Below are 20,890 nucleotides of genomic sequence, written 5' to 3'. Positions count from 1 at the left end.
AGAATGAATTATTGTAACCATTGTAATTATCAATGCTTTATTTTCCATCCTTAATCATCCTTTGATTAGAATCTTCCAAAAATGGGAGGAGAAAGAAGCAAAGCAATATTTGGATGGTGACAATTATTCAGCTGAATTTTCCCTCCATCCTAGGTGCTGCATACAGTTCCATTGGTGGAAGGCCTCTATGGCAAGGTTCAAATTTTCGATGCGTATCGGTGGCTTCCCGATATGCCCCTACAGGGGGGTGTTTCAGGGTCTGACCTGGTTCAGGGGGTAGACGGGCCTTAAACCGATCCCTCTGAACCAGTTTGAAAGAAAAACTTAAAAAAAAAATAAAAGGCGAGCTGTATCAAAAATTTGAACCTTGCTCTATGGTTCCCCATAATTGATAACCAGCTGGAGTCAGACACTCCAGATGACTAATTTATTGAAGAAATATAGACAATTTAATATGTAAATATTTCTTCACATACTTGAAGTTTGTAGATCAAATACATGGTAAGTTTATTCCTTTTTAGCTAAAGTTTAAACATATCCTTCTACAGATTATGTATATCAGTATTTGAATCTCTCTCTCACTTGCATTTTGGTTGATAGGCATTGATGACCCAACAAGCAAGAACGATATTGTTATTCAAGTCTTAAAATTTGAAGAATTTCAAAAGAACCTCTTTCTTTATGTATTTCCTTTCCCATTTGTAGTAACATATAATAATCTCTTGATCTTGAGTCCAGTGAATGAGATTTATTCTAGGAGGTTATTGGTTCTAAGAGGTGTTGCCTTTCTATTCACGTGTTCCCCTTGCATTTATACATATTTGTCAGTTACAAAACCATCTATATTTGATGATCACTTTTCATGATCCCTCTTGCTAAATTCTAATTTAACAAAAAAAAACTCGGATGAACAGTATGATGATCTTGGATTCTTTATTTCCCCCAATGTTGTATTATTTTGATAATAAACTAAATTTTATTAAAAAGAAAAAGAGAAATCAAAGGGAGGAGACCAACAGACACCTGAAAGAAAGAAAGAAAGAAAAAAAACAGCCCAGCCCCAGCCACTCACACAAAGCTACAACTTTAAAAAACCAACACAATTCAATTAATCAACCAAAAACAAGCAAAACACACCCCAAGCAACAACCACCCCCACTAAACTAATCAGGACCCACACAAAAAATATACAAAGAATTGCAAAACTGAACACTACTCTCACAGCATATTTAGAAGCCTCTTATACAAATTTTCTTTGATTTCTTCACCTTCTTGCAAAAACTTTTGAGTAGTGTTAAGATTTGCAAAAACTTTTGACACTTGGGCTATTCTATGGATTTTCTGATTGTTGAATCTTTTTACAGCATTGGGGTTCTTTAAAACCCTCAGGATTCTTGGATCATAATTGATTCTTTCCAACTCCAAGACCACATATCTTCTCAAAAAAACTGATCTGGCCCCACATCTCTTCCTCCTTTAATCAACCCCACCTCCTTAAACAAGCTTAACTTTTTTTTGGCCGTTTTTTGATCTTGAGTTGACACCAATCTCTTCAGAGCCCAAATAAGTTTTCCCAGTGTTGTATTCAGATGCTTAACCGTATTTACAAGCAATAGATTATATTTAAAACTAAATGTTGATGTTATAGATAGTAACTTGTAATTCTAAGCCTTTCTGACAAAGGGTGCTAATTTCCTAGCAAGTGTTTACCATCAGCTGATAATCATACTGGTGCCTGCTCTCTTCTGTGTGTATGTGTGCTGCAATTTTGCTTGCTTATGTTGCTACCTTCCGATGCATAAATCTTCATCTGGATAGTACAGATTGAAGGACTACAAAGACATTCAAAGTATGGGACTCGAGTTGAGCACCAAGCTTATAGGAACATGTACCATGCCCTATGCCGTATCTTGCAGATGGAGGGACGGACTGGCCTTTACAAGGGCATTTTTCCATCCATTGTTAAAGCTGCCCCAGCTGGTGCAGTCACATTTGTGGCATACGAGTATATATCAGACTGGCTGGAGTTCATCTTCACATGAAACTAACTTCTTTTTGTTTTTTTTTTGTTTTATTTATCATTCTTTTTGTTGTATTATGAAGCCCATTTGACGGGCAAAGGGGAATGATTCATGCTAAAGTTGGTGTTTCCAAAGATATAAAAAAGAAATAAAAAATAAAATAAAGGTGGAGCCCGGAGGTGAAGGGGGTACGTGCATTTCTCCTGGAATTGTTACTCTCAGGCAAGGTTCAAAGTATCGACACGTATTGGCCCATATCAGCTGATATGTATCATTCCGGGACCCCTCCAACATGCCCCTACAGTGGGTGTATTGGGGGGTCTGACCAGTTCAGGGGGTGGAGCCCTAAACCGCCCCCCTGAACCGGTTGCAAAAAATAAAAAATAAAAAAAACAAGCACAAAATGCTGTATTGATTCGCCCAATACGCCCCTACTGGTGTATTGATATTTTGAACCTGCTCTCAGGATCTGCTACTCACAAGTTGTTCCCACATATTTACCCAGAGTAGCACCACCGTGTAGTGGGAACATCTCCCTATGAATGACAAGGGAGATATTCCCAATGTGCAATGTCTTGTGGGTAGAGATGTGGGAATAGCTTGTGGATAGCAGATTCAAGCCCAAAGTGTTAATGCCATTCAAGTGAATTCGGATTAGCTGAATGCGTTGGTTGTTCGTAGGCTGTGGAACCAATGATGAGGTTCCATGTCAGTAATAAATTCATAGGCCCCACTGTAAAAGGTATGGGCCTCATATATTTAAATACTGGTACGGAACCTTATGATTGGTTCTACAGCCTGCTTAACAGCCATCGTTCGTGTTCAGCCAAACCTTTCTCCTGTAATGGAGATCACATTGGTGCCCTTTGTTTTTTCAGAGATCACATTGGCACCCTACAGTGAAATCGGATTCAGTGCTCACAAAACCGTACTCACACCGTTGGTACATTCCCTTGCAGTTTTGCATTGGAAACATCTCCCCGTAAAAAAAGCATGCAAGTATAGAGATATTTCCAATGCAAGGCTGAAAGGGATTGCGAACAGTGTCAGCATGGTCCAGTGAGCACTGAAGCCACTCTCCCCCACAACACATCCTAATAATCATGTATTTGGGGTGCCTGTGGGGAACAAATGTGAACTCCTTTTTTGTTCACTCTCTACATCAGTCAATTCTCTCTCTCTCTCTCTCCTTCCGTTTCTCTCTTTTATTAATTATTGTTGAATAAATATAATGCATCCAAAATTAATTATCATATTAATTGGACTTAATTTATTTAACATAATTCAATTAAATAAATTGATTTAAAAGAAATAATTAATTAAATTAATTTATTTATTAAATTTAACTTAATTGGCCTAACATGATAAATCTAATTCAATTAATTTAATCAAATTAAATTAACTAGGGAAACCAAACTAACTTAATAAACGTAACACAACTTAATTTAGTTAGTTGGGATACCCATTGGGTATATGGCCTCCCTAACCCAATTAGGTCGAGGGTAAGGATTGCATTGGCAGGAATGAGGATATGGACATGGAATCAAGGTTCTAAATATTGACAAATTGGTGCTTTTTTTTTATATTTTACTTTTTTTTTTTGAAATCGGTTCAGAGGGGCTGGTTTAAGGCCTGGCTACCTTCTGAACCAGTGGCTGACCCGTTACAATCCCTGTAGGGGCGTATCGGGAAGCCACTGGCACAATACGTATCGGCTGATATGTGTTAATACTTTGAACCTTGCATGGAATAACTAAAATACACAATCAATGACAAGGATGGGAATGGAGAGTGAAGTCCTCGCCAAACATTTTGGAAATAGTTTTGCATAATTACAATAACACCACTGTATATTGGACAAGTTTCTATGTTATCAACCAATTTAGATTACTGGTTTTTTCTATATTGTAAGTAAATCATTTTCCCAAAGCAAGCTTTTAATTAAAAAAATTGAGGATTCAAGTGCTCATAGGGAGATTGTCTCTATTGGGGATGGATGTTAATTTTTCCTCCCCAACAAGGATTAAGGACGAGGATTATGGCTGTTAATGGGTCAGGCTTGGGTCAAGACAAGGTGGTCATAGTCTCGAACCGATTATTAATCAGAACAAAATTATAAACCTAGAATTGTCCTGACTAATAGTTGGGTCTAAATTAATTATATGCTAATAAATTAATCATATATATTTATATATATGTAGTAATAAAATGATCAGGTCTGAATCAGTTCAAGACAAGCAAAAAACCAGAATTGACCCAATTATTAATCAGGACCAAGGTTTAAAATATCGATACACCCGATACGCCAGTAGGGGCATATCGGTATTGTTTTTTTTTTTTTTTTTACTTTTTTTTTTCAAAACCAGTTCAGAGGGGCTGGTTTAAGGCTCCTCCACCCCCTGAACTGGTCAAAACCCCGATACACCCTCTGTAGGGGCGTATCAGAGAACTCCCGAAATGATACGTATCGACCGATATGTATTGATACTTTGAACCTTGATCGGGACAAAATCATGGGACCAAAACCAATATAATTGGTTCGGTTTGGTTCATTTCATGTAGTTGGGCTGAACTAACCCATTGGCAGCCCTAACGGGGGTGGGGAATTACTTTGAGACTGGGGACAAGGATGGGAATTATGGTCCCCGCCCTAATCCCACCCCTTGACATTCCTAAATTTCAACATGTCAATATATTAAATTAATCAACAAATTTAGATACATGATAAATAGTAAAAATTAATAATTATTTGTATATAATACCAACACATAAAGTTAGTCACAATAAAATAATATTAAGATAAATTAAGAAAATCAGAATGAGTATTAATGAATAATACTAAAACAAATTAAAAAGTATTAGTAAGTATATATGCGTAATAATTCATTAAATGTTTTAAATTAACTATTTAATCTGAAATTATTTTTTGTATATTGCACCTATATTTAAATCCCGTTTAAATAAAAATGAATAAACTCTAATAAAATTAGTAAAAATCAAAATAAATGTCTAATAAAATTTAATAAAAATTAAAATTCATTTAAATTTAAATTATAATAATAAAAATTAACAACAGTTTATCTAGCCATAGTAAAAATTATAAACATTAATTGAAAAATTAATACAAGTTTGTCTAACAATTGCATAATCCAAAAATAATACTTGAGTTGGAATTAGTTTGGCTTTGCCTAATTGAAAATGTCACAAGGTCCTTCAACAAACTTGTGCCTCGCACAAAGCCCCTGCTAGAGGTAGGTCAATTTAATCAATCTAGCTTAATTAGCTATGTTAATGTAGTTTATATTGAAGTAAAAAAGTACTTAAGCTATGTTTGGTTGAAGGAAAAGGTAGGGAAAGTTGTACTTCTCCCTAAATTAATGTTTTTTTTTTTTCACTAGATTAGATAGGAAACTTGTACAAGGTTTGTATAGGTTTCTTTACCTTCCCCTACCTTTTCCTTCAAACCAAACACAACTTAGATTATACTCATATGTGGTTAAGTTAATTTATATATTGATTTAGTTTAGATTAGTAGTGATCGGAAATTAAAAAAAAAGTTGATGTTAATTGAAGACTTTCCCTATTTTGTTAGTAAATATATTATCCTAAATTAATTGTTAAATAAATCAATTATCTATTTAACTAATTTTATTAGGTAAAATACTTTTTTTCGGGGCAATGATATAGTGTTTAAAATTCTTTTTGATCCATTCTATCATCATATTGTTGGGTATTCTCGTGCATTGAATGGGCCCACTAGTAAATATATATTTATTTTATATAAATAATTACGGGACAGGACTGGCTGAAAATTGCCCCTAAGCTCCATGCTTCTCCTACAATTTTATGTTTTTACCCTTTTTTTTTTTGAGACAAGAATAAGGGCTCCACTCCTTATTTGTTGATTTTTTTTATGACATAAAATAGAGGTTCATCCCTTTATTTTCCTTCTATTCTGAGTGAGTAGACCTATTCATGGGCCTGGCTTGGGTTTGACTTTTACCAAAATTTGAATGGGCCCAATCTGCCCAAACCTTATACAGCCCGGCTCGTGAACAGGTCTAATTCTGAGACACCAGGTGACACCTAGGTGATTGTACTCTCATCTATGTTCGCCTTTGTGCCTTGCAAGAGACTAATATGTAATGCATGGAGTTATTTGTTTCATTCTTTTCTGTTTGTATCGGGCCAATAGGGGCCTATTTTGGGTCATTTCAAGTCTGTAATGACCATTAATTTGAAATTACCATAAGGTCACCCTTACATCTTGCTTATATGCATCTTGATTCTTAAGTAAATTTTCTTTTAGTGAATATTTATCAAGAAATGATAAAATTGATTATTAATATATAAAATATTAATTTAAATTATAATGATTTTTTTTTTGAAAATTAAGGTCTATATGTTATGCATTTTAGGGTCCATTTGATTCACAGTCGGAATCGGAATTAGAACGGTCCATTCCCATAATCTGTTTGGTTCGGATAGGAATGGGAATAAGAATTAAAATCAGCAGGATAGGATTTCATTCCCAAGGGAGGGGCAGGGAATGGCCATTCCCTCAAATGGGGAATGCCATTCCATCAGGAATGGGAATGGGATTCTGATTCCACCCAACCAAACAGTTGGAATCAGAATAGCCCATTTCGATTCCGATTCCAGACCCCTATTCCCGCAAACCCAACGGGGCCTTAGTTCTTCCCTCATTACCGGTTGTGTCCTGATATTCCACGCTTTATATAGAGCATTAAGTAACAGTTTTTCATTTGTACATATCTATATTTATATTCTTCTCAAACTAAGCCTTAGGTACTGAATTCTTGACACAATTACGCTCAAAGATTTGTTTTTTCTTTAAAAAAAACATTTTCATTATGGATGTTCCTTGATGTGGGTTAGCTTGGCCCAGCCCACATAGGGCCAGGAGGCCCAGCCACTAACGCCTGCTAACATCAGCAACAGTAGGAGGGAGCCATGCTGCTTTTGTACGGAGCCAATCACATAACTATCTGGCGTATCGCCAGGGCCTGCAACCTGACCTCGTACGGCTCTCATCCGAGGCATTCATCTTCACCTACCACCAGCACGCTCAAGTATAAATAAGAGGTAACTGCCCCTTAAAAGGGGCTGGAACAGAGTAACTCCAACATCACTCACTCATTTACTTCCTCTACCTACATTGTCTACCTAGGATTAATTCAGGGAGATCTGGTGTATCCGAGAACTCTCTCCAGGAGCGCTTTTGCACTCTCCCCTGCTTTACACCTCGTACTAACTTGAGTGTTGGAGCCTCTACCTCGGGTATCCACCCTGAGGTCTCTAACACTCCCTGTCTTGCATTATCTCAGGTCACCAGGGACTTCGCCTCAACTTGTAGTCCTCGGCTACCATAGTCCTTGGAAGGAGTACTTCACCTCGATTTGCTGTCCTCGGCTTCGGTCAACCTCTTCCTAGGCCCCGAGGTCCTCGGCTAGCATTCAGAACTTGAAGAGTGAATTTACCTTGTTGCCCTCGGCCAACCCGCACGGCAACAATTGGCGCCATCTGTGGGAACGTGGTTGCTAAGACGACCCCCACTTCAGGATAAACAATAATAACACTCTAGATCCAAACCCCCTTTAAGCTCGGAGGTCATGGTGAGGAGAGCCAGGAACAATCCAAACCTGGTTACCTATGAGCAGTTTTAGGCCGTCCTCAATCGTTTAGACCGCCTTACCCAACGAATGGAAGAAGTCTTCGCCTGAGCAGGAGGTCCCTCTCAAGGTGACCGCCCCGCTAGGGTGTCAGAAGATCAGGGCCAACATGAGAACATCGAGGTACCGACCCTCAGCCACGGTAATCCGTTGGTCGAACCGTTAGAATCGGGCAACAACCGCCTCCTGAATTCACCACGAAGGAATATCTGTCCTCCTAGCTGAAGAGAGAGCATGCCTGCTCAATCAGAAGACAATCATCAATCTTCAGAGCAGCACCACTGCCATCGCAAGAGGCCCCCCAGGACGATGGCAGGCAGTTTGACCGCCTTGGAGTTCGCTCCCGAGGTGAGATCCGATGCCACCCCACTCCACCTCCCGTCTCAGACCTAAGGGATGTTTTCAATGACCGTCGCGCTGGCAGAGGAGTGCACTACCCTATCTCGGAGTATTCGGGAGTCCGAGCTGACACCCCTTGGGTCTGCGAAGACAAAAATAGGGCCCATGCCCGTACTGACCCAGGGTTTTCCGAGTTGCGAGCCGAGATTGGGGTCATCAAGGACGAGCTCCGCCAGGTTAAAGAGAGTCGAGCCGACACCTCAACCAGTCACGGCAACTCCGCTGGACGCATGGACGCATTCACCCTGGAAATCATCTCGGAGCCTCTCCCCCCACACTTCAAGGCTCCCAAGAAAGGGCAGCCGAGAGCCACAATGGGCCCCCAGAGAAGAAGATGAAAGGTGGAGACCAGCGCCACCCTAGCAACAATGGCGGCAAAGATAACAAGAAGCCACCGGCTCCGGCCTTGGCCTACAAGGACTACACGCCACTCAACTTCACCCGCACCCAGATACTGATGCAGATAGGGGAAGAGAAGTTTGTGAAGTGACCGACGAAGTTGAAGTGGAACCCCAAGACGGGGAACCCTACAAAGTACTACAAGTACCACCGCAGCACCGGGCATGACACCGAGGATTGCTACAATCTAAAGAATGAAATAGAGTCCCTCATCCGTCGAGGACACCTCAAGTAGTTCATCGGAGGAGAGGCCAATGCCTCGTCATCCCAGCAGTAGCAGCAGCACCAAAAAGTGGCAGGCATCATCGACGTCATCGCCGGGGGCATGGGCTCGGGTGGAGCCTCGGCCTCGACTCGAAAAGCCTACGCCAGGCAGTTCAACATTTGGGAGCCTACCATGAAGAAGCAGAAGTACCCGGACGCTCCACAGAGGCCGAGTTGTCCACATGTCCTCGTCTTCACCGACGAGGACTTAGAGGGGGTTACTGTCCCCCATGATGATGCCCTCGTGGTCACAGCCATCATCTCCAACTTTATGGTGAAGAAGATCTTGGTGGATAGTGGCTCTTTAGCCGATATCATTTTTTACGACACTTATGAGAGAATGAAGCTCGCATTAGAGCGACTCCAGCCAGCTGATGCTCCCCTCGTCGGCTTCTCCGGCAGTGTCACCAGGCCAAAAGGAAAGATTACCCTACCCATCACAGAAGGGACAACGCCACACCAAGTGACTTGGATGCATGAGTTCCTAGTGGTGAAGGTTGCCTCTCCCTACAACGGGATAATGGGAAGACCAACCCTTCATGCACTAGGGGCACCCATGTCCTCTTATCACCTGACCCTTAAGTTCCAAACGAGCATGACGCCAGAGTCATTCGTGGGAACCAACAGATTGCTTACCAATGCTACGTGGCATCGCTAAAAGGAAAGAATAAGGAAGCCTTATCGCTGGAAGGCCTCGACCCCCAGGAAGAACTAGCGAGCCGAGGCCAACCAGCCGAGGACCTCGTCTTGGTTCTCCTGGATGAGTCAACCCCAGAAAGGGCAGTCCACGTTGGGTCCAACCTCCCCCTGAACACCTATCTGAACTGATAAGTTTCCTCAGAACTAACGCCAACGTCTTTGCTTGGTCCACCGCTGACATGCCCGGAATTGGCACTTCGGTCATTACTCACAGGCTGAGCGTGGACCCGAGCTCTAAGCCAGTTCGACAAAAGAAGAGGAACTTTGCACCGGAACAATGGAAAGCTATAGAAGAGGAAGTTGACAAGCTACTTGATTTCGGCTTCATTCGTGAGGTACATTACCCCAACTGGCTGTCTAATATGGTTTTGGTAAGGAAAGTTAATGGGAAATGGTGGATTTGTATTGACTTCACAGACCTTAGCTGAACCTGCCCAAAGGACAGTTTTCCTTTGCCGAGGATAGACCACCTCGTCGACGCCACCACAGGGTATGATCTACTCAGCTTCATGGATGCCTTCTCCGGGTACAACCAGATCCATATGCACCCCGACGATGAGGAGAGGACATTTGTCATCGCTGAGCATGACACGTATTGCTACAAGGTAATGCCGTTTGGCCTTAAGAATGCAAGGGCCACTTACCAGCGTCTTGTCAACAAGATTTTCAAGAATCATATGGGGAGGAACACCGAAGCCTACGTGGACGACATGGTGGTGAAGAGCCTGAAGGATGAAGCACACACCTCGGACCTGGCCGAGACCTTTGATACTCTACGTAAATTCGACATGAAGCTCAACCCAAGCAAGTGTGTCTTCGAGATTACCTCGGGGCAATTCTTAGGCTTTGTCGTCACTCAAAAGGGCATTGAAGCCAACCCAAGCAAGGTATAGGCCATACTAGACATGGCACCCCCTTCGTTAGTAAAGGAGACTCAAAGACTCAGTGGTAGGATAGTCTCCCTCAACCGTTTCATGTCGAAGTTGGCAGACCGTTGTCTTCCCTTCTTCCACACCATCAAGAAGCTGAAAGGTTTCCAGTGGACGGAGGAGTGCCAGTGTGCCTTCGACGAGCCCAAGCTATACCTCGCATCACTCCCGCTCCTCGCTCGGTCAGTATAAGGGGAAACCCTGTATTTGTACCTATCAGTCATAGACGAGGCCGTCAGCTCGGTCCTATTGAAAGATGACGAAGCCCAAAGACTTGTATACTATGTTAGCAAGGTCCTCAGTGACGCCAAGACCTGGTACCCCAAAGTGGAAAAGCTAGTTTATGCCTTTGTCACTTCGGCCAGAAAGCTCAGGCCGTATTTCAAAGCCCACTCTATAGTGGTCCTAAAAAATCAGCCCCTTAGAGTCGTCCTCGCCAAGCCAAAGACTTCGGGATGCCTAATTAAGTGGGTGATAGAACTGTCAGAGTTTGACATACAATATTAACCGAATCTCGCGATCAAAGCACAAGCCTTGGCTGACTTCGTAGCGGAAAGCACTTTCAGCAGGCCCCTCGGCCGGTCTCGCGAAGATGAGTCAGAGGAAGCATGATCGGCCAAGGAGGCCCCTTCCGCGTGGAGACTTTTTGTTGACGGTTCATCCAATGCCAAAGGGAGTGGAGCGGGCCTCATTCTCCTCACCCCTGATGATGTCGTCATAGAATATGCATTGAGATTCGAGTTCCCTGCATCCAACAATGAAGCCGAGTATGAAGCCCTCCTGACAGGGTTGCAGCTCATTCGAGCCCTCGGCTCTAAGCACGTCGAAGTCCTCAGCGACTCACAGCTGGTGGTGAATAAAATCAATGGTGAGTACGAGGTCAGAGAACAAAGCATGGCTAAATACCTCGACAAAGTTCTAGAGTTAGACCGCCACTTCCAACGTTTCTCTCTGCAGCAAGTCCCACGAGCCGAGAACTCCCGAGTTGACGCCCTCTCCAAATTGATGAGCACCTCGGATGTGGCCCTCGGTCGCACTGTGCACATGGAAAGATTAGCCCGACCCTCCATAGAGGAAATCCAAATCCTACCCGTAGAGGTCGAACCGTCTTGGATGGATCCTATCATCGACTTCCTACTAATGGGAAGGCTACCCAATGACAAGAACAAAGCCCAAAAACTCCGACGACAGACAACACACTACACTTGCCTTACCTCCGATGCCTCCACAGGGAGGAGGGCGAGTACGTGCTCCGGGAAATTCACGAAGGCATCTGCGGCAATCACCTCGACGACCGGACCCTAGCCCAGAAAAACATTAAGGCAAGGGTACTTCAAGCTGACACTTCACAAGGATGCAACTGAGCTGGTGCGAAAATGTGATCAGTGTCAGATACATGCCAACCTCTACCATCAACCAGCCACCACTCTCTCAGCCCTCAGCAGCCTCTAACCCTTTGCCAAGTGGGGGATGAACCTCCTTGGCCCCTTCCCTCAGGCAACGGGAGGCAGGAAGTACCTTGTCATTGCTGTGGATTACTTCACTAAATGGGTGGAGGCTGAACCCCTAGCCACTATCACTGTACGGGCAATTTAGAACTTCTTTTGGAAGAACATTATTTGCCACTTTGGTCTCCCCCACATGCTGGTGATGGAAAACGAAAAACTATTCGATGACACTAAATTCCGAGAATGGTGCACCTTCCTCGGCATTAGGCAACAGTACACCTCGGTGAGCTACCCCCAGACGAATGGCCTGGCCGAGGTCATGAACAGAACCATCCTGGATGAACTAAAGACCAGGTTGGATAGAGCTAAAGGCCTATGGACCGATGAACTATACAGTGTCCTCTGGGCATACCAAACCACACCTCGGACAGTGATGGGAGAAACCCCTTTCGGCCTAACCTATAGCACAAAAGCAGTGATCCCAGTGGAGATTGGCCAACCAACGCTTTGGATCCAAGGGTATACAGAGGCCAAGAATGACGAAGCGCTCAGAGAAAAGTTAGACCTGCTGGAAGAAACCCGAGAACAAGCACAAATTAGGATGACCGCCTATCAGTAGCGAGTGGCCCGCTACTACAATTCCAGAGTGAAAGAAAGGCACTATAGAGAAGGAGACCTTGTCCTTAGGAAGGTCATGGTTCCCGAACCTGGAGTAGGAAAGCTAGGCCCCTATTGGATTAAGCAAGCTCTTGGCCCCAGCACATTTCGGTTAGAAAGCTTAGATGGAAGACCCGTCCCTTGGATGTGGAACTCGGAGCACCTCTGGATGTACTATAGATGAATGTAATTTTTTTTTTATAAAGGTAATGAATGAATGGATGAAGCAAAGTTCCTCTTCACTTCACCTCATCACCTCAGAGCGTGGTGACCCCCTCGACTATCTGCACTTAGCGCAAAGAAAATAACAAGACAGAGCCCTTGGCTTCTTCGGTGGGATGCCTCAGCCACCCCCGAGAGAACACTTGGTAAGAACGGATCAGGGGAGCTGCACCCTGATGGTGCTACTCTGCCGTGGCTCTTCATCCACCCAAGTACCTCGACGGTATATCTCGGCCCTAGACCTCAGCCAGGGTGCCAGGCCTCTTCGGCCTTGCCTAGGATAGCACAGGATTTGGAAGCCAGGCGAGCCCCCGCCTCGGCTCCCAATATCTCGACAAGCCGAGACGAGCGTGCAAATAAACAAATACTACGACTGGATCGTGTGTGCCTTGTGTATCGTGATTTCAACCTTTTGGAGGGGCAAGGATCTCTCACAAAAAAAAAAGAAGAAGAAACAGCGAAAAGGGAAGAGACAACATGCACAAAACACAATATACACAAAAAAATGGCTTCATTCACTATTCAGTGTTGGTCTTGTACAACCTTTACAAAATTTTGTATTGCCTTAAAAAAAACAACAAAATAGATGGCAAGTATTACAACAATAGAACAAAAAAGAAGGGGGGAAGTCTATGTCTGCGTCTCGTCAGGGATCACTTGCAATCCCTCGACATTAAAATCAGGCAGCACCAGTAGGAGTGCCTTCTTGGTATCTTCAATACCGACGAGGTAGGATGATGAAGCATACTCCGCCAATGCATCCAAGTAGTCGGAAGACTTCTTATACACCTCCACTGCCTTAGCCGTTGCCTTCTGGAGCTTCTCCCTTTCCCTCTAGAGGCTCTCCTCTGTGGCCTTCTTCTCCTTCTCGGCCTTGTCACCACGACCCATGGCCAGCCTTGTTCGGTCCCCCAAACTGACAAAGTGTAGACAGGTTTGCCACAAAACCGATCAGCGAAAATAAAAAATAAAAACATATACATGATGAAATATTAAAGAACGTCTTACCTCGGCCAAATGGTACAGGCCCTCGTCGTAAATAGACTTGGGGTCACTTTGCAGAAGGCGGTAGCGATCCCTCAGCAAGATGGATCCGCTAACTAGCTCCTGACTGACCCCCTCGTCATAGATGGAGTTCCCGTCTCGGAGCAACCATTGGGGGCGAAAAGTCTTACCAGCCCCTTCGGTCCTCTCGGAGGCACATTGTACTGATTGAGGGGCTAACGAAGGTCCGAATGGGCGCTCCCCAGGCACGGACCTCTGCACCACCTCCTCGGCCAGCCTATCCGTGTTGGCAAGCTTCCGCGGGGGCTCCTCCCTTGGTGTGTCAGCAGTGGCATCTTCCTTTTCACCTCAGGCCCCTTCGTGGGCCTCTTCGATGCCTCTTCCCTGGTGGTGGGCTTCTTTGGCGCCTCTCCCCCGGTGGTGGGCTTCTTCGACACCTCCACCATCCTCTTCGGTGCCACCACTGACTGCTTCCCCTTGGCAGGTACCTGCGAATCTCCCCCCTTCACTGGGGCAGGGGCATCTTCATTGTCGAGCCTCTTCGGCGTTTGTCATTTGGCCTTCTTCCCAGCCTGCTTTGCCCAGGCCTTCGCCAACAAGCGTTCCTTGGCGTCCATTGGCACTTCTGCGAAACAACAAAGGAAAGCAGTTAACACATTAGTGAAAAAGAAAAGAACGTCGAGGGGGGCTGGGCTAATCCTAGCGAAGACTAGGGGGACCTCCTCCTCCACCAACGGCTTCGCTTGGAATGTCCCCATCACAAGCAAGTGAGCTACTGTTGTAGCCTCTTCGTCTCGGAGTGGTGGGGGACATCTCTTGACGATGATGCGAGCCTCCCCCCAGTCGGACCTGAAGCGCCAGCCCTCGGGGCAGGAGATGTAGAAGAACTTATCCTTCCACCCATGAACGGACGGGGGGTTGTGACTAGCTTCCCTCTCCTCGGGTGGAAGTAATACATGTTGGCCTCGGAAGCATGCTTCCTCAGCACGAACATGGCACGGAACAGTTTCAACGTCAGCTCCACGCCTCTGAGCCAAGTCCACACCATCATCGCCATGATGTTTCGGAGGGCGTTGGGTATGAGCTAACTAATAGTGATGTTGTACCACTCCAACAGCTCGGAGATCAAGGTTGGGAGGGGAAACCTAAGGCCAGACTCTAAAAAATGCTGGTAGATACAGATTTCCCCCTCCTCAGTGGTCCACGGCCTATCGTCCATGTCAGGGACCCCTCAGGCTATAAGATCGGGGCATATGGAACCTCTTTGCCAAGGATTTAACCTGGCACACGTCTAAGGAGCTGTCAAACTCCGAATGTGGGACACCAGCATCAGGCACCCTTCGGGCAGCACTCCCTCCTACTGGTCCGGCAACGAGTTCCATGGCATCATCCTCAAAGAGAGGAGATCCCTCAGGCTCCCTCGACGATGCCGAGGTGGCGCTTTCATGGGGAGAGTCATTTCCCAGTGACTGCCTTCGGCACCCCCCGAGGTTAACCTCTCCCTCAAAACGACCACCTCCCGTCAAAGGGAGACTACAACTAAAGAACCTAGAGAAGACAAGGGAGAGGGGGTTGTAGGAGAGCTCCCTCCTGAGACGTTCGAGAGTTCATTGCACTCGGGACCAGAGTCTGAAAATGACATGTTAAGATTACCTAAAAGAGGGTGAAATGTCTCGAAGAAGAGAAGAAGTAAAAAAGTTCTGGAGAATTGAGAGTTGGGGAGTTGCGTTCGCTCGAGAGCAAGGGCGTCTAAGCTCAAATGGGGAAGAAAATCACTGCCAGGGCCCCTATTTAAAGGATGTGGGAGCCCCCTAGCGCAGGCCCTCGGAAGACGAAACGATGCCCAAAGCAACGGTTCAGATCAACGTAGATCCAACGGATGCGGAAGCTCCCCGCTCCTGTGAACCAGTCTCATCGCACCTCCTAGCGCATGCCCTCGGAAGGCGAAATGACGTTGGGTGGACTGCGAAGATCGCCCGTGGAAACCCGTCGAGCAAACCAAAAGGCCTGTTCATCACGGACCACTAGGCGAACCGTTCAACCCGGCAAACACAGAACTCCTAGGACAGTTGTCCCCTGCACGGTAGCCCCGCTAACATGACCTACCCGTGCGGGATACGGGACACCCCCGCCAAGCTGAGGCATCCACACCGCTCACACTTCCGAACCGAAGAGTGACATCGCGAACAACGAAGACGATGCCACTGCATGACATCCCTCTACTGACGAATCCAAAGGCATAACGACCACTACTCCCAATAACTAAAGCCGAAGCCTTACTTCGATTGTTACCCTTATTACGGGCGAAAGTCATGGCCTCACCTCGGTCTCGGGAGTGGGGGGCAAGTGATGTGGGTTAGCTTGGCCCAACCCACATAGGGCTAGGAGGCCCAGCCCACTAATGCCTACTAATGTCAGCCATAGTAGGAGGGAGCCCTGCTACCTCCGTACGGAGCCAATCACATAACTATCTAGTATACCGCCATGGCCTGTAGCCTGACCTCGCACGGCTCTCATCCGAGGCGTTCATCTTCACCTACCACCAGCACACTCAAATATAAATAAGAGGTAACTGCCCCTTAAAAGGGGTTGGAACGGAGTAACTGCAACATCACTCACTCATTTACTTCCTACACCTACATTGTCTACCTAGCATTAATTCAGGGAGATCTGGTGCATCCGAGGACTCTCTCCAAGAGCGCTTTTGCACTCTCCCCTGCTTTACACCTCGTACTGACTTGAGCATCAGAGCCTCTGCCTCGAGTATCCACCCCGAGGTCTCTGACACTCCCTGTCTCGTAGTAGTATCTCAGGTTACTAGGGGCTTTGCCTCGACTTGCAATCCTCGGGCTACTATAATCCTCGGAAGGAGTACTTCACCTTGTTTTGTTGTCCTCGGCTTCGGTCAACCTCTTCCGAGGCCCCGAGGTCCTTAGCTAGCGCTCGAATCCTAAAGAATGAATTTACCTTATTGCCCTCGGCCAACCCGCACGGCAACATTCCTCAACAAAAATATAAATGAAGGCTATTCAAATGTGTTTCAGAAAAATAAATCATTAGAAAATAGATCTAATAAAATTTTTTTTTAAAGTAAACTTATTTAGTATATTCTATCAGCTTAGGTAGTCATTCTATATTCTTCTCACTCTTAATCGTAGCTTTTGTGTGGCATGGAGATAGAAAAGATATAAAAAAAGACACCGGTTCTATAAAATATCAGGTCTGTTTTCAGAAACTTTTTGTTTGTCTAAAGATTCTTTTTTTAGCTAACGTTTGTGTAAAGATTGTTAAAGCATCTAAATGCATGTGATTAAGTTGTACATTCGAATATATACACATATATTGTTATTTACAATTCATGTTGTCATTTAGGCTGCGTTTGGTTGGAGTGCAAATGCTTGCACTCCGGTTCAGACTTGCATTTGTTTGGTAAGGGTTAAAAAATACATCAATTCTTTATGCAAAAATGTGTATGGACTAGAATTTGCATCGAAAATAAGTGAAAATATTGCTTCTTCAAAACCAAAGAAAATTTTGCTCTCATCGTCGGTCGAAGTAAATAGGGCATTACCCATTACATCGATTTCGATTATTTTTCTCAAAAGTGAAAAGCCCTCTTCAAGAGAGTTTGAGAGAGTAGAGAACGATTCTGAGCTGCGATAGAGGTAATGACCTCTGCCTTTGATTTCTGTAAATGAGAAGTAACGATTTCTGCCTTCGACTATTTTTTTCATCTTTTTATTTGTAAAAAATAAAAAACTGAAATAAAAATTTTAAATTAGACCTAATACAAACCAAATATATACATTTAAAATATTATTATACGTTATTTAACTTTTTTGGTTAAGCATTATTTAATTGATATATATCTGCTCCCAACAAATTCTCCAACACTGTTCCAATATGCCATTACAGTGTGCGGTGCGGTGGGGTGGGGTGTGTGTGTGTGTGAGAGAGAGAGAGAGGGCATATTGATATGTGATGATTGAACGAACCACTGACTCAGGACCCAGAGGCAGAAACAGTTCAACCTCCAGAGTGGGTTTTTAAAACACTGCTTTTAAATCAAGGACAGGCTAACAGACTCGTTAAGATGATTCTTTATAGTTATACTCTTCAATCAAGTTCTGGCCTCGAACATCCAATCCAAGAGCTAACAGTACGTGATTAAATTGCGGAATAATTCCATTTAATGTCAATATAAATCTCCTCATTTCAGTGTACCCAGAATCAAAATTGGTTTTTTCACTCAAATGCTCTTTACAATAGAATACAACTTGAACAAGAATGAAAATAAATTACAATACTAACTGAGCCTCATCTATAACTGAGTTACAAAATATGATAAAGAAAAGCACCTAGGACTTCCTGCTGGCAAATTGACAACTTGATCTTTTATTGCCATCACTAGAAAGAACCAAGGTTTTTTTAGTGGGTAGGGAAGAATAGATATCAAAGGAAAGGAAGCAAATAAAAGAGGAGAACGATGGTAAAAAGAACTACAAGTTACTATACGTTCTTAGAAGTTAGAACCTTCAGATATCATCAGAATTCTGACTAGATGGGGTTCCTGCAAGCCAACCCCAAACACCACCTGTGCTCTGCTTCTGCTTCGCATTCAAGGCAGCCTGCTCAGAAGCAGCCTTTTGCCGTTGGAGCAACTCAAGTTCCTTTTGTAAGGTCTCCATTGTTTGTAACTTCTGCTGTAGTTCTGCAACATCAACCTGCTCTTTCAAAGAGTTAGAATTGCAGAGAGGACCAAAAAAACAATCTTAGAAGCTTAGATAGATTAGGAGCTTGGTTCAACAAAGCATAGTTTGGTTGGGAATGGCTTGTATTTCCAGTATTTATTTTGGCCACTCTGAATTTTCACAACTCTATGCCCAAAGGCACAGTCTGCACTTGAATGTTTCTACTGGACACTAACTGCTACTTCAAAGAGGCTGCATTCTTGCTTTTATGAATTATCTATGTTAGAAAACCTTTTCCTTTTGCCTATAAATTTGTGAATTCCAGTTCCATTGCACCACAGCAGTCGTTTTTATTCATCTTGTTGAACATGATATAGAATCTGAATACTTATAAGGAAAAAGATGGCAACTGCAAATATTCATCTGTTTTGTTAAATCAGTTGGGGTATGTTTAAAACTATAAAAATACTTTGCAAAGAAATGCATCTACATACACATTTCACAGGGAAAGATACAAAATTTTCAAATTTGAAATAACATGGACAAGACTCCAGAAACACAGATACAAGTGCAACACCCACCGGCAAAAGAAAAAAAAAAGAACTGCTTTGAGTTACTAAAACTAAAAAAGTTATTCTGAAAACAAGATTAAACTGCTTAATCAGTTCCAATAATCCCGGTTCTTAAACCTTGAACAGATAAAAGATACAAATAAGAGTTCTCTGAAGAGTGAGTGCATGAACAGGAATAAGTCAAAGAATTGAAAAAAGAGGGAATAAGGTGGTGTTCGGTAGCGCTGAATCGACCTCCGAACACTGAAATTTTTGCTTTTCAGTGCTTCAGGGTTGTTTGGCAGCACATCCGAACTCGACCGCTGGAGTCTGAAAACTCCTCCAAATCGTTCAGCGGGTCTGCTACCTCCAAATGTGCTCAGAGATAGCGGACGATATTTTGTTCCCAAAATACCCATCTTTTCTTTCTCTTCTTCTTCCCTCAACCCGTTCTCGTTCTCCTCTGCTCTTCTGTGACCGTGATCACGAACTGTCCTTGTAACAGCCTAATAGGCAAGGTTTAAAATTTCGATACGATACGCCCAATACGAGGCGTATTGCATCATATCTTTGAAAAACAGATACAGGATACACATGGAATTCGGGCATCTCGTTTTTTTTCATGCGTATCAGACTCGTATTGGGGGTGTATCGGGGCATATCGGTAGGGTATCGACGAAAAAGATACAGCCAAAAACTGAAAAAACAAATAAGGGGGGAAAGCAAGCTTCTTTTCCCTGCAATAAGCCTTCTTTCACCCCCAAATGACTCTAAAACTCCAAACCTCATTCCTAGAGTATTAGATTTGCAAAAATTTGCAAGAAACAAGTGTGAATCGTTAATTTTTTTGAAGGTTTTTCAAAATTTGAAAAAATATGGCAAAAATAGGTAAGTTTTTCAATTTTTTTATAATATCTTGTGATTTCTTTTTTTTTTCTTGAAAGTTTAAATTTATGTTGATCTACATTTCTTGCATTCAAAATCACAATTTTTTTTTGTGTTATCGGGAGATTTATGGAAATTTCATGAAGATATTTGGGGAAAATTATATTTTCACTTAAAAGTTGTGCCAATGCATGTTTTATGGTTGGATAGGAGAGTTGGGTTTTTCCCATCCCATAAAAAATTAAAACTTAAGAATTATAATTTATAAATTATAGTTAAGCATAGAATTTTTAATGAAATTATAATTAACTACAATATATTTCTTCATAAATCCATTAAAATATATTAATTTAATGTATATACACCTCATTGAGGTCTAATATTTAGTGTTAATGATGTATTTTTATGATTTACTAAAGTATTTATAGTGTTTCCAAGCTTATCTATGTGTATCTTAGTTTTTCTCCGATACGCATGCGTATCCAACGTGTATCCCGATACATCTCTTAAAATTTCCTTTCCGATACACTTGGCATTTCCAATACTTTGAACCTTGCTAATAGGGATCGCCAACTGACCTTCTTCTTCTTCTTCTTCTTCACTGTGATGAACAAAGGAGCAACAAATCATCGCCGACTATCTCTATTCTCTATAACAGGGATGGAGAAAAGAAAAAAAAAACAATAATGAAAGAAAAGGAGGGAGAACAAGAATGAGGTAAAACAAATGGAGAATTGGAGAGATGGGAAGGGAAGGAGAAGCAGTGGCGCTGTTCTCACCATCGCTGCTCACAAAGCATAGTGGATGTGCCCCTTTGAAAACAAAGCAAAACATTTTTTAAGATAAAAAGTTCTCTCTTATGTGTGCCCCCTTTCAAAAATTAATAAAAAATTTTTGATCCCTAACACTTGTTTTCCTTTTTCACGCCGTTAAACTCCATTTTAATCTTTTTATTTATATTTTTTCTCTTTTTCTCTTTCTTTATAATTATAATATTTTTCTATAAAGAATTATTTAATTTATTGTT

The 20,890-nt window shown here is 43.1% G+C and overlaps 3 protein-coding genes across 6 annotated transcripts in view; 2 read left to right on the top strand and 1 right to left on the bottom strand.

The window, feature by feature from the left end:
• The window catches only part of LOC104599006 (mitochondrial thiamine diphosphate carrier 2-like), a 36,276-nt gene extending 34,064 nt beyond the window's left edge, over positions 1 to 2,212 (top strand). For 2 of the 3 annotated variants that reach the window (XM_010261366.3, XM_088901943.1), the window contains exon 8: positions 1,824 to 2,212. In XM_010261366.3, coding sequence (XP_010259668.1) covers positions 1,824 to 2,042 — 219 coding nt within the window. In that variant the 3' untranslated portion in view covers positions 2,043 to 2,212. Of the gene's footprint in view, positions 1 to 600; positions 1,799 to 1,823 lie in introns of those variants that run through there. The other variant, XM_010261367.3, reaches the window with a different exon arrangement.
• A 6,697-nt stretch (positions 2,213 to 8,909) lies between these two features.
• LOC148801787 (uncharacterized) lies at positions 8,910 to 9,434 on the top strand. Its single transcript, XM_088900422.1, has one exon. It carries the CDS (start codon positions 8,910 to 8,912, stop codon positions 9,432 to 9,434), a length of 525 nt encoding a protein of 174 aa, XP_088756548.1.
• An 8,469-nt stretch (positions 9,435 to 17,903) lies between these two features.
• LOC104599007 (acyl-CoA-binding domain-containing protein 4) overlaps positions 17,904 to 20,890 on the bottom strand; it is a 42,671-nt gene continuing 39,684 nt past the window's right edge. For both annotated transcript variants that reach the window (XM_088901654.1, XM_010261368.3), the window contains one exon: positions 17,904 to 18,460. In XM_088901654.1, coding sequence (XP_088757780.1) covers positions 18,272 to 18,460 — 189 coding nt within the window. In that variant the 3' untranslated portion in view covers positions 17,904 to 18,271. The remainder of the gene's footprint in view (positions 18,461 to 20,890) is intronic.

The sequence above is a fragment of the Nelumbo nucifera genome, chromosome 3, assembly GCF_055504915.1.
Source record: "Nelumbo nucifera cultivar China Antique chromosome 3, China Antique-T2T, whole genome shotgun sequence".
Taxonomy (NCBI): Eukaryota; Viridiplantae; Streptophyta; class Magnoliopsida; order Proteales; family Nelumbonaceae; genus Nelumbo; species Nelumbo nucifera.
Note: the sequence above shows the minus strand (reverse complement) of the source record. Positions and strands in the feature narration are given on the sequence as shown.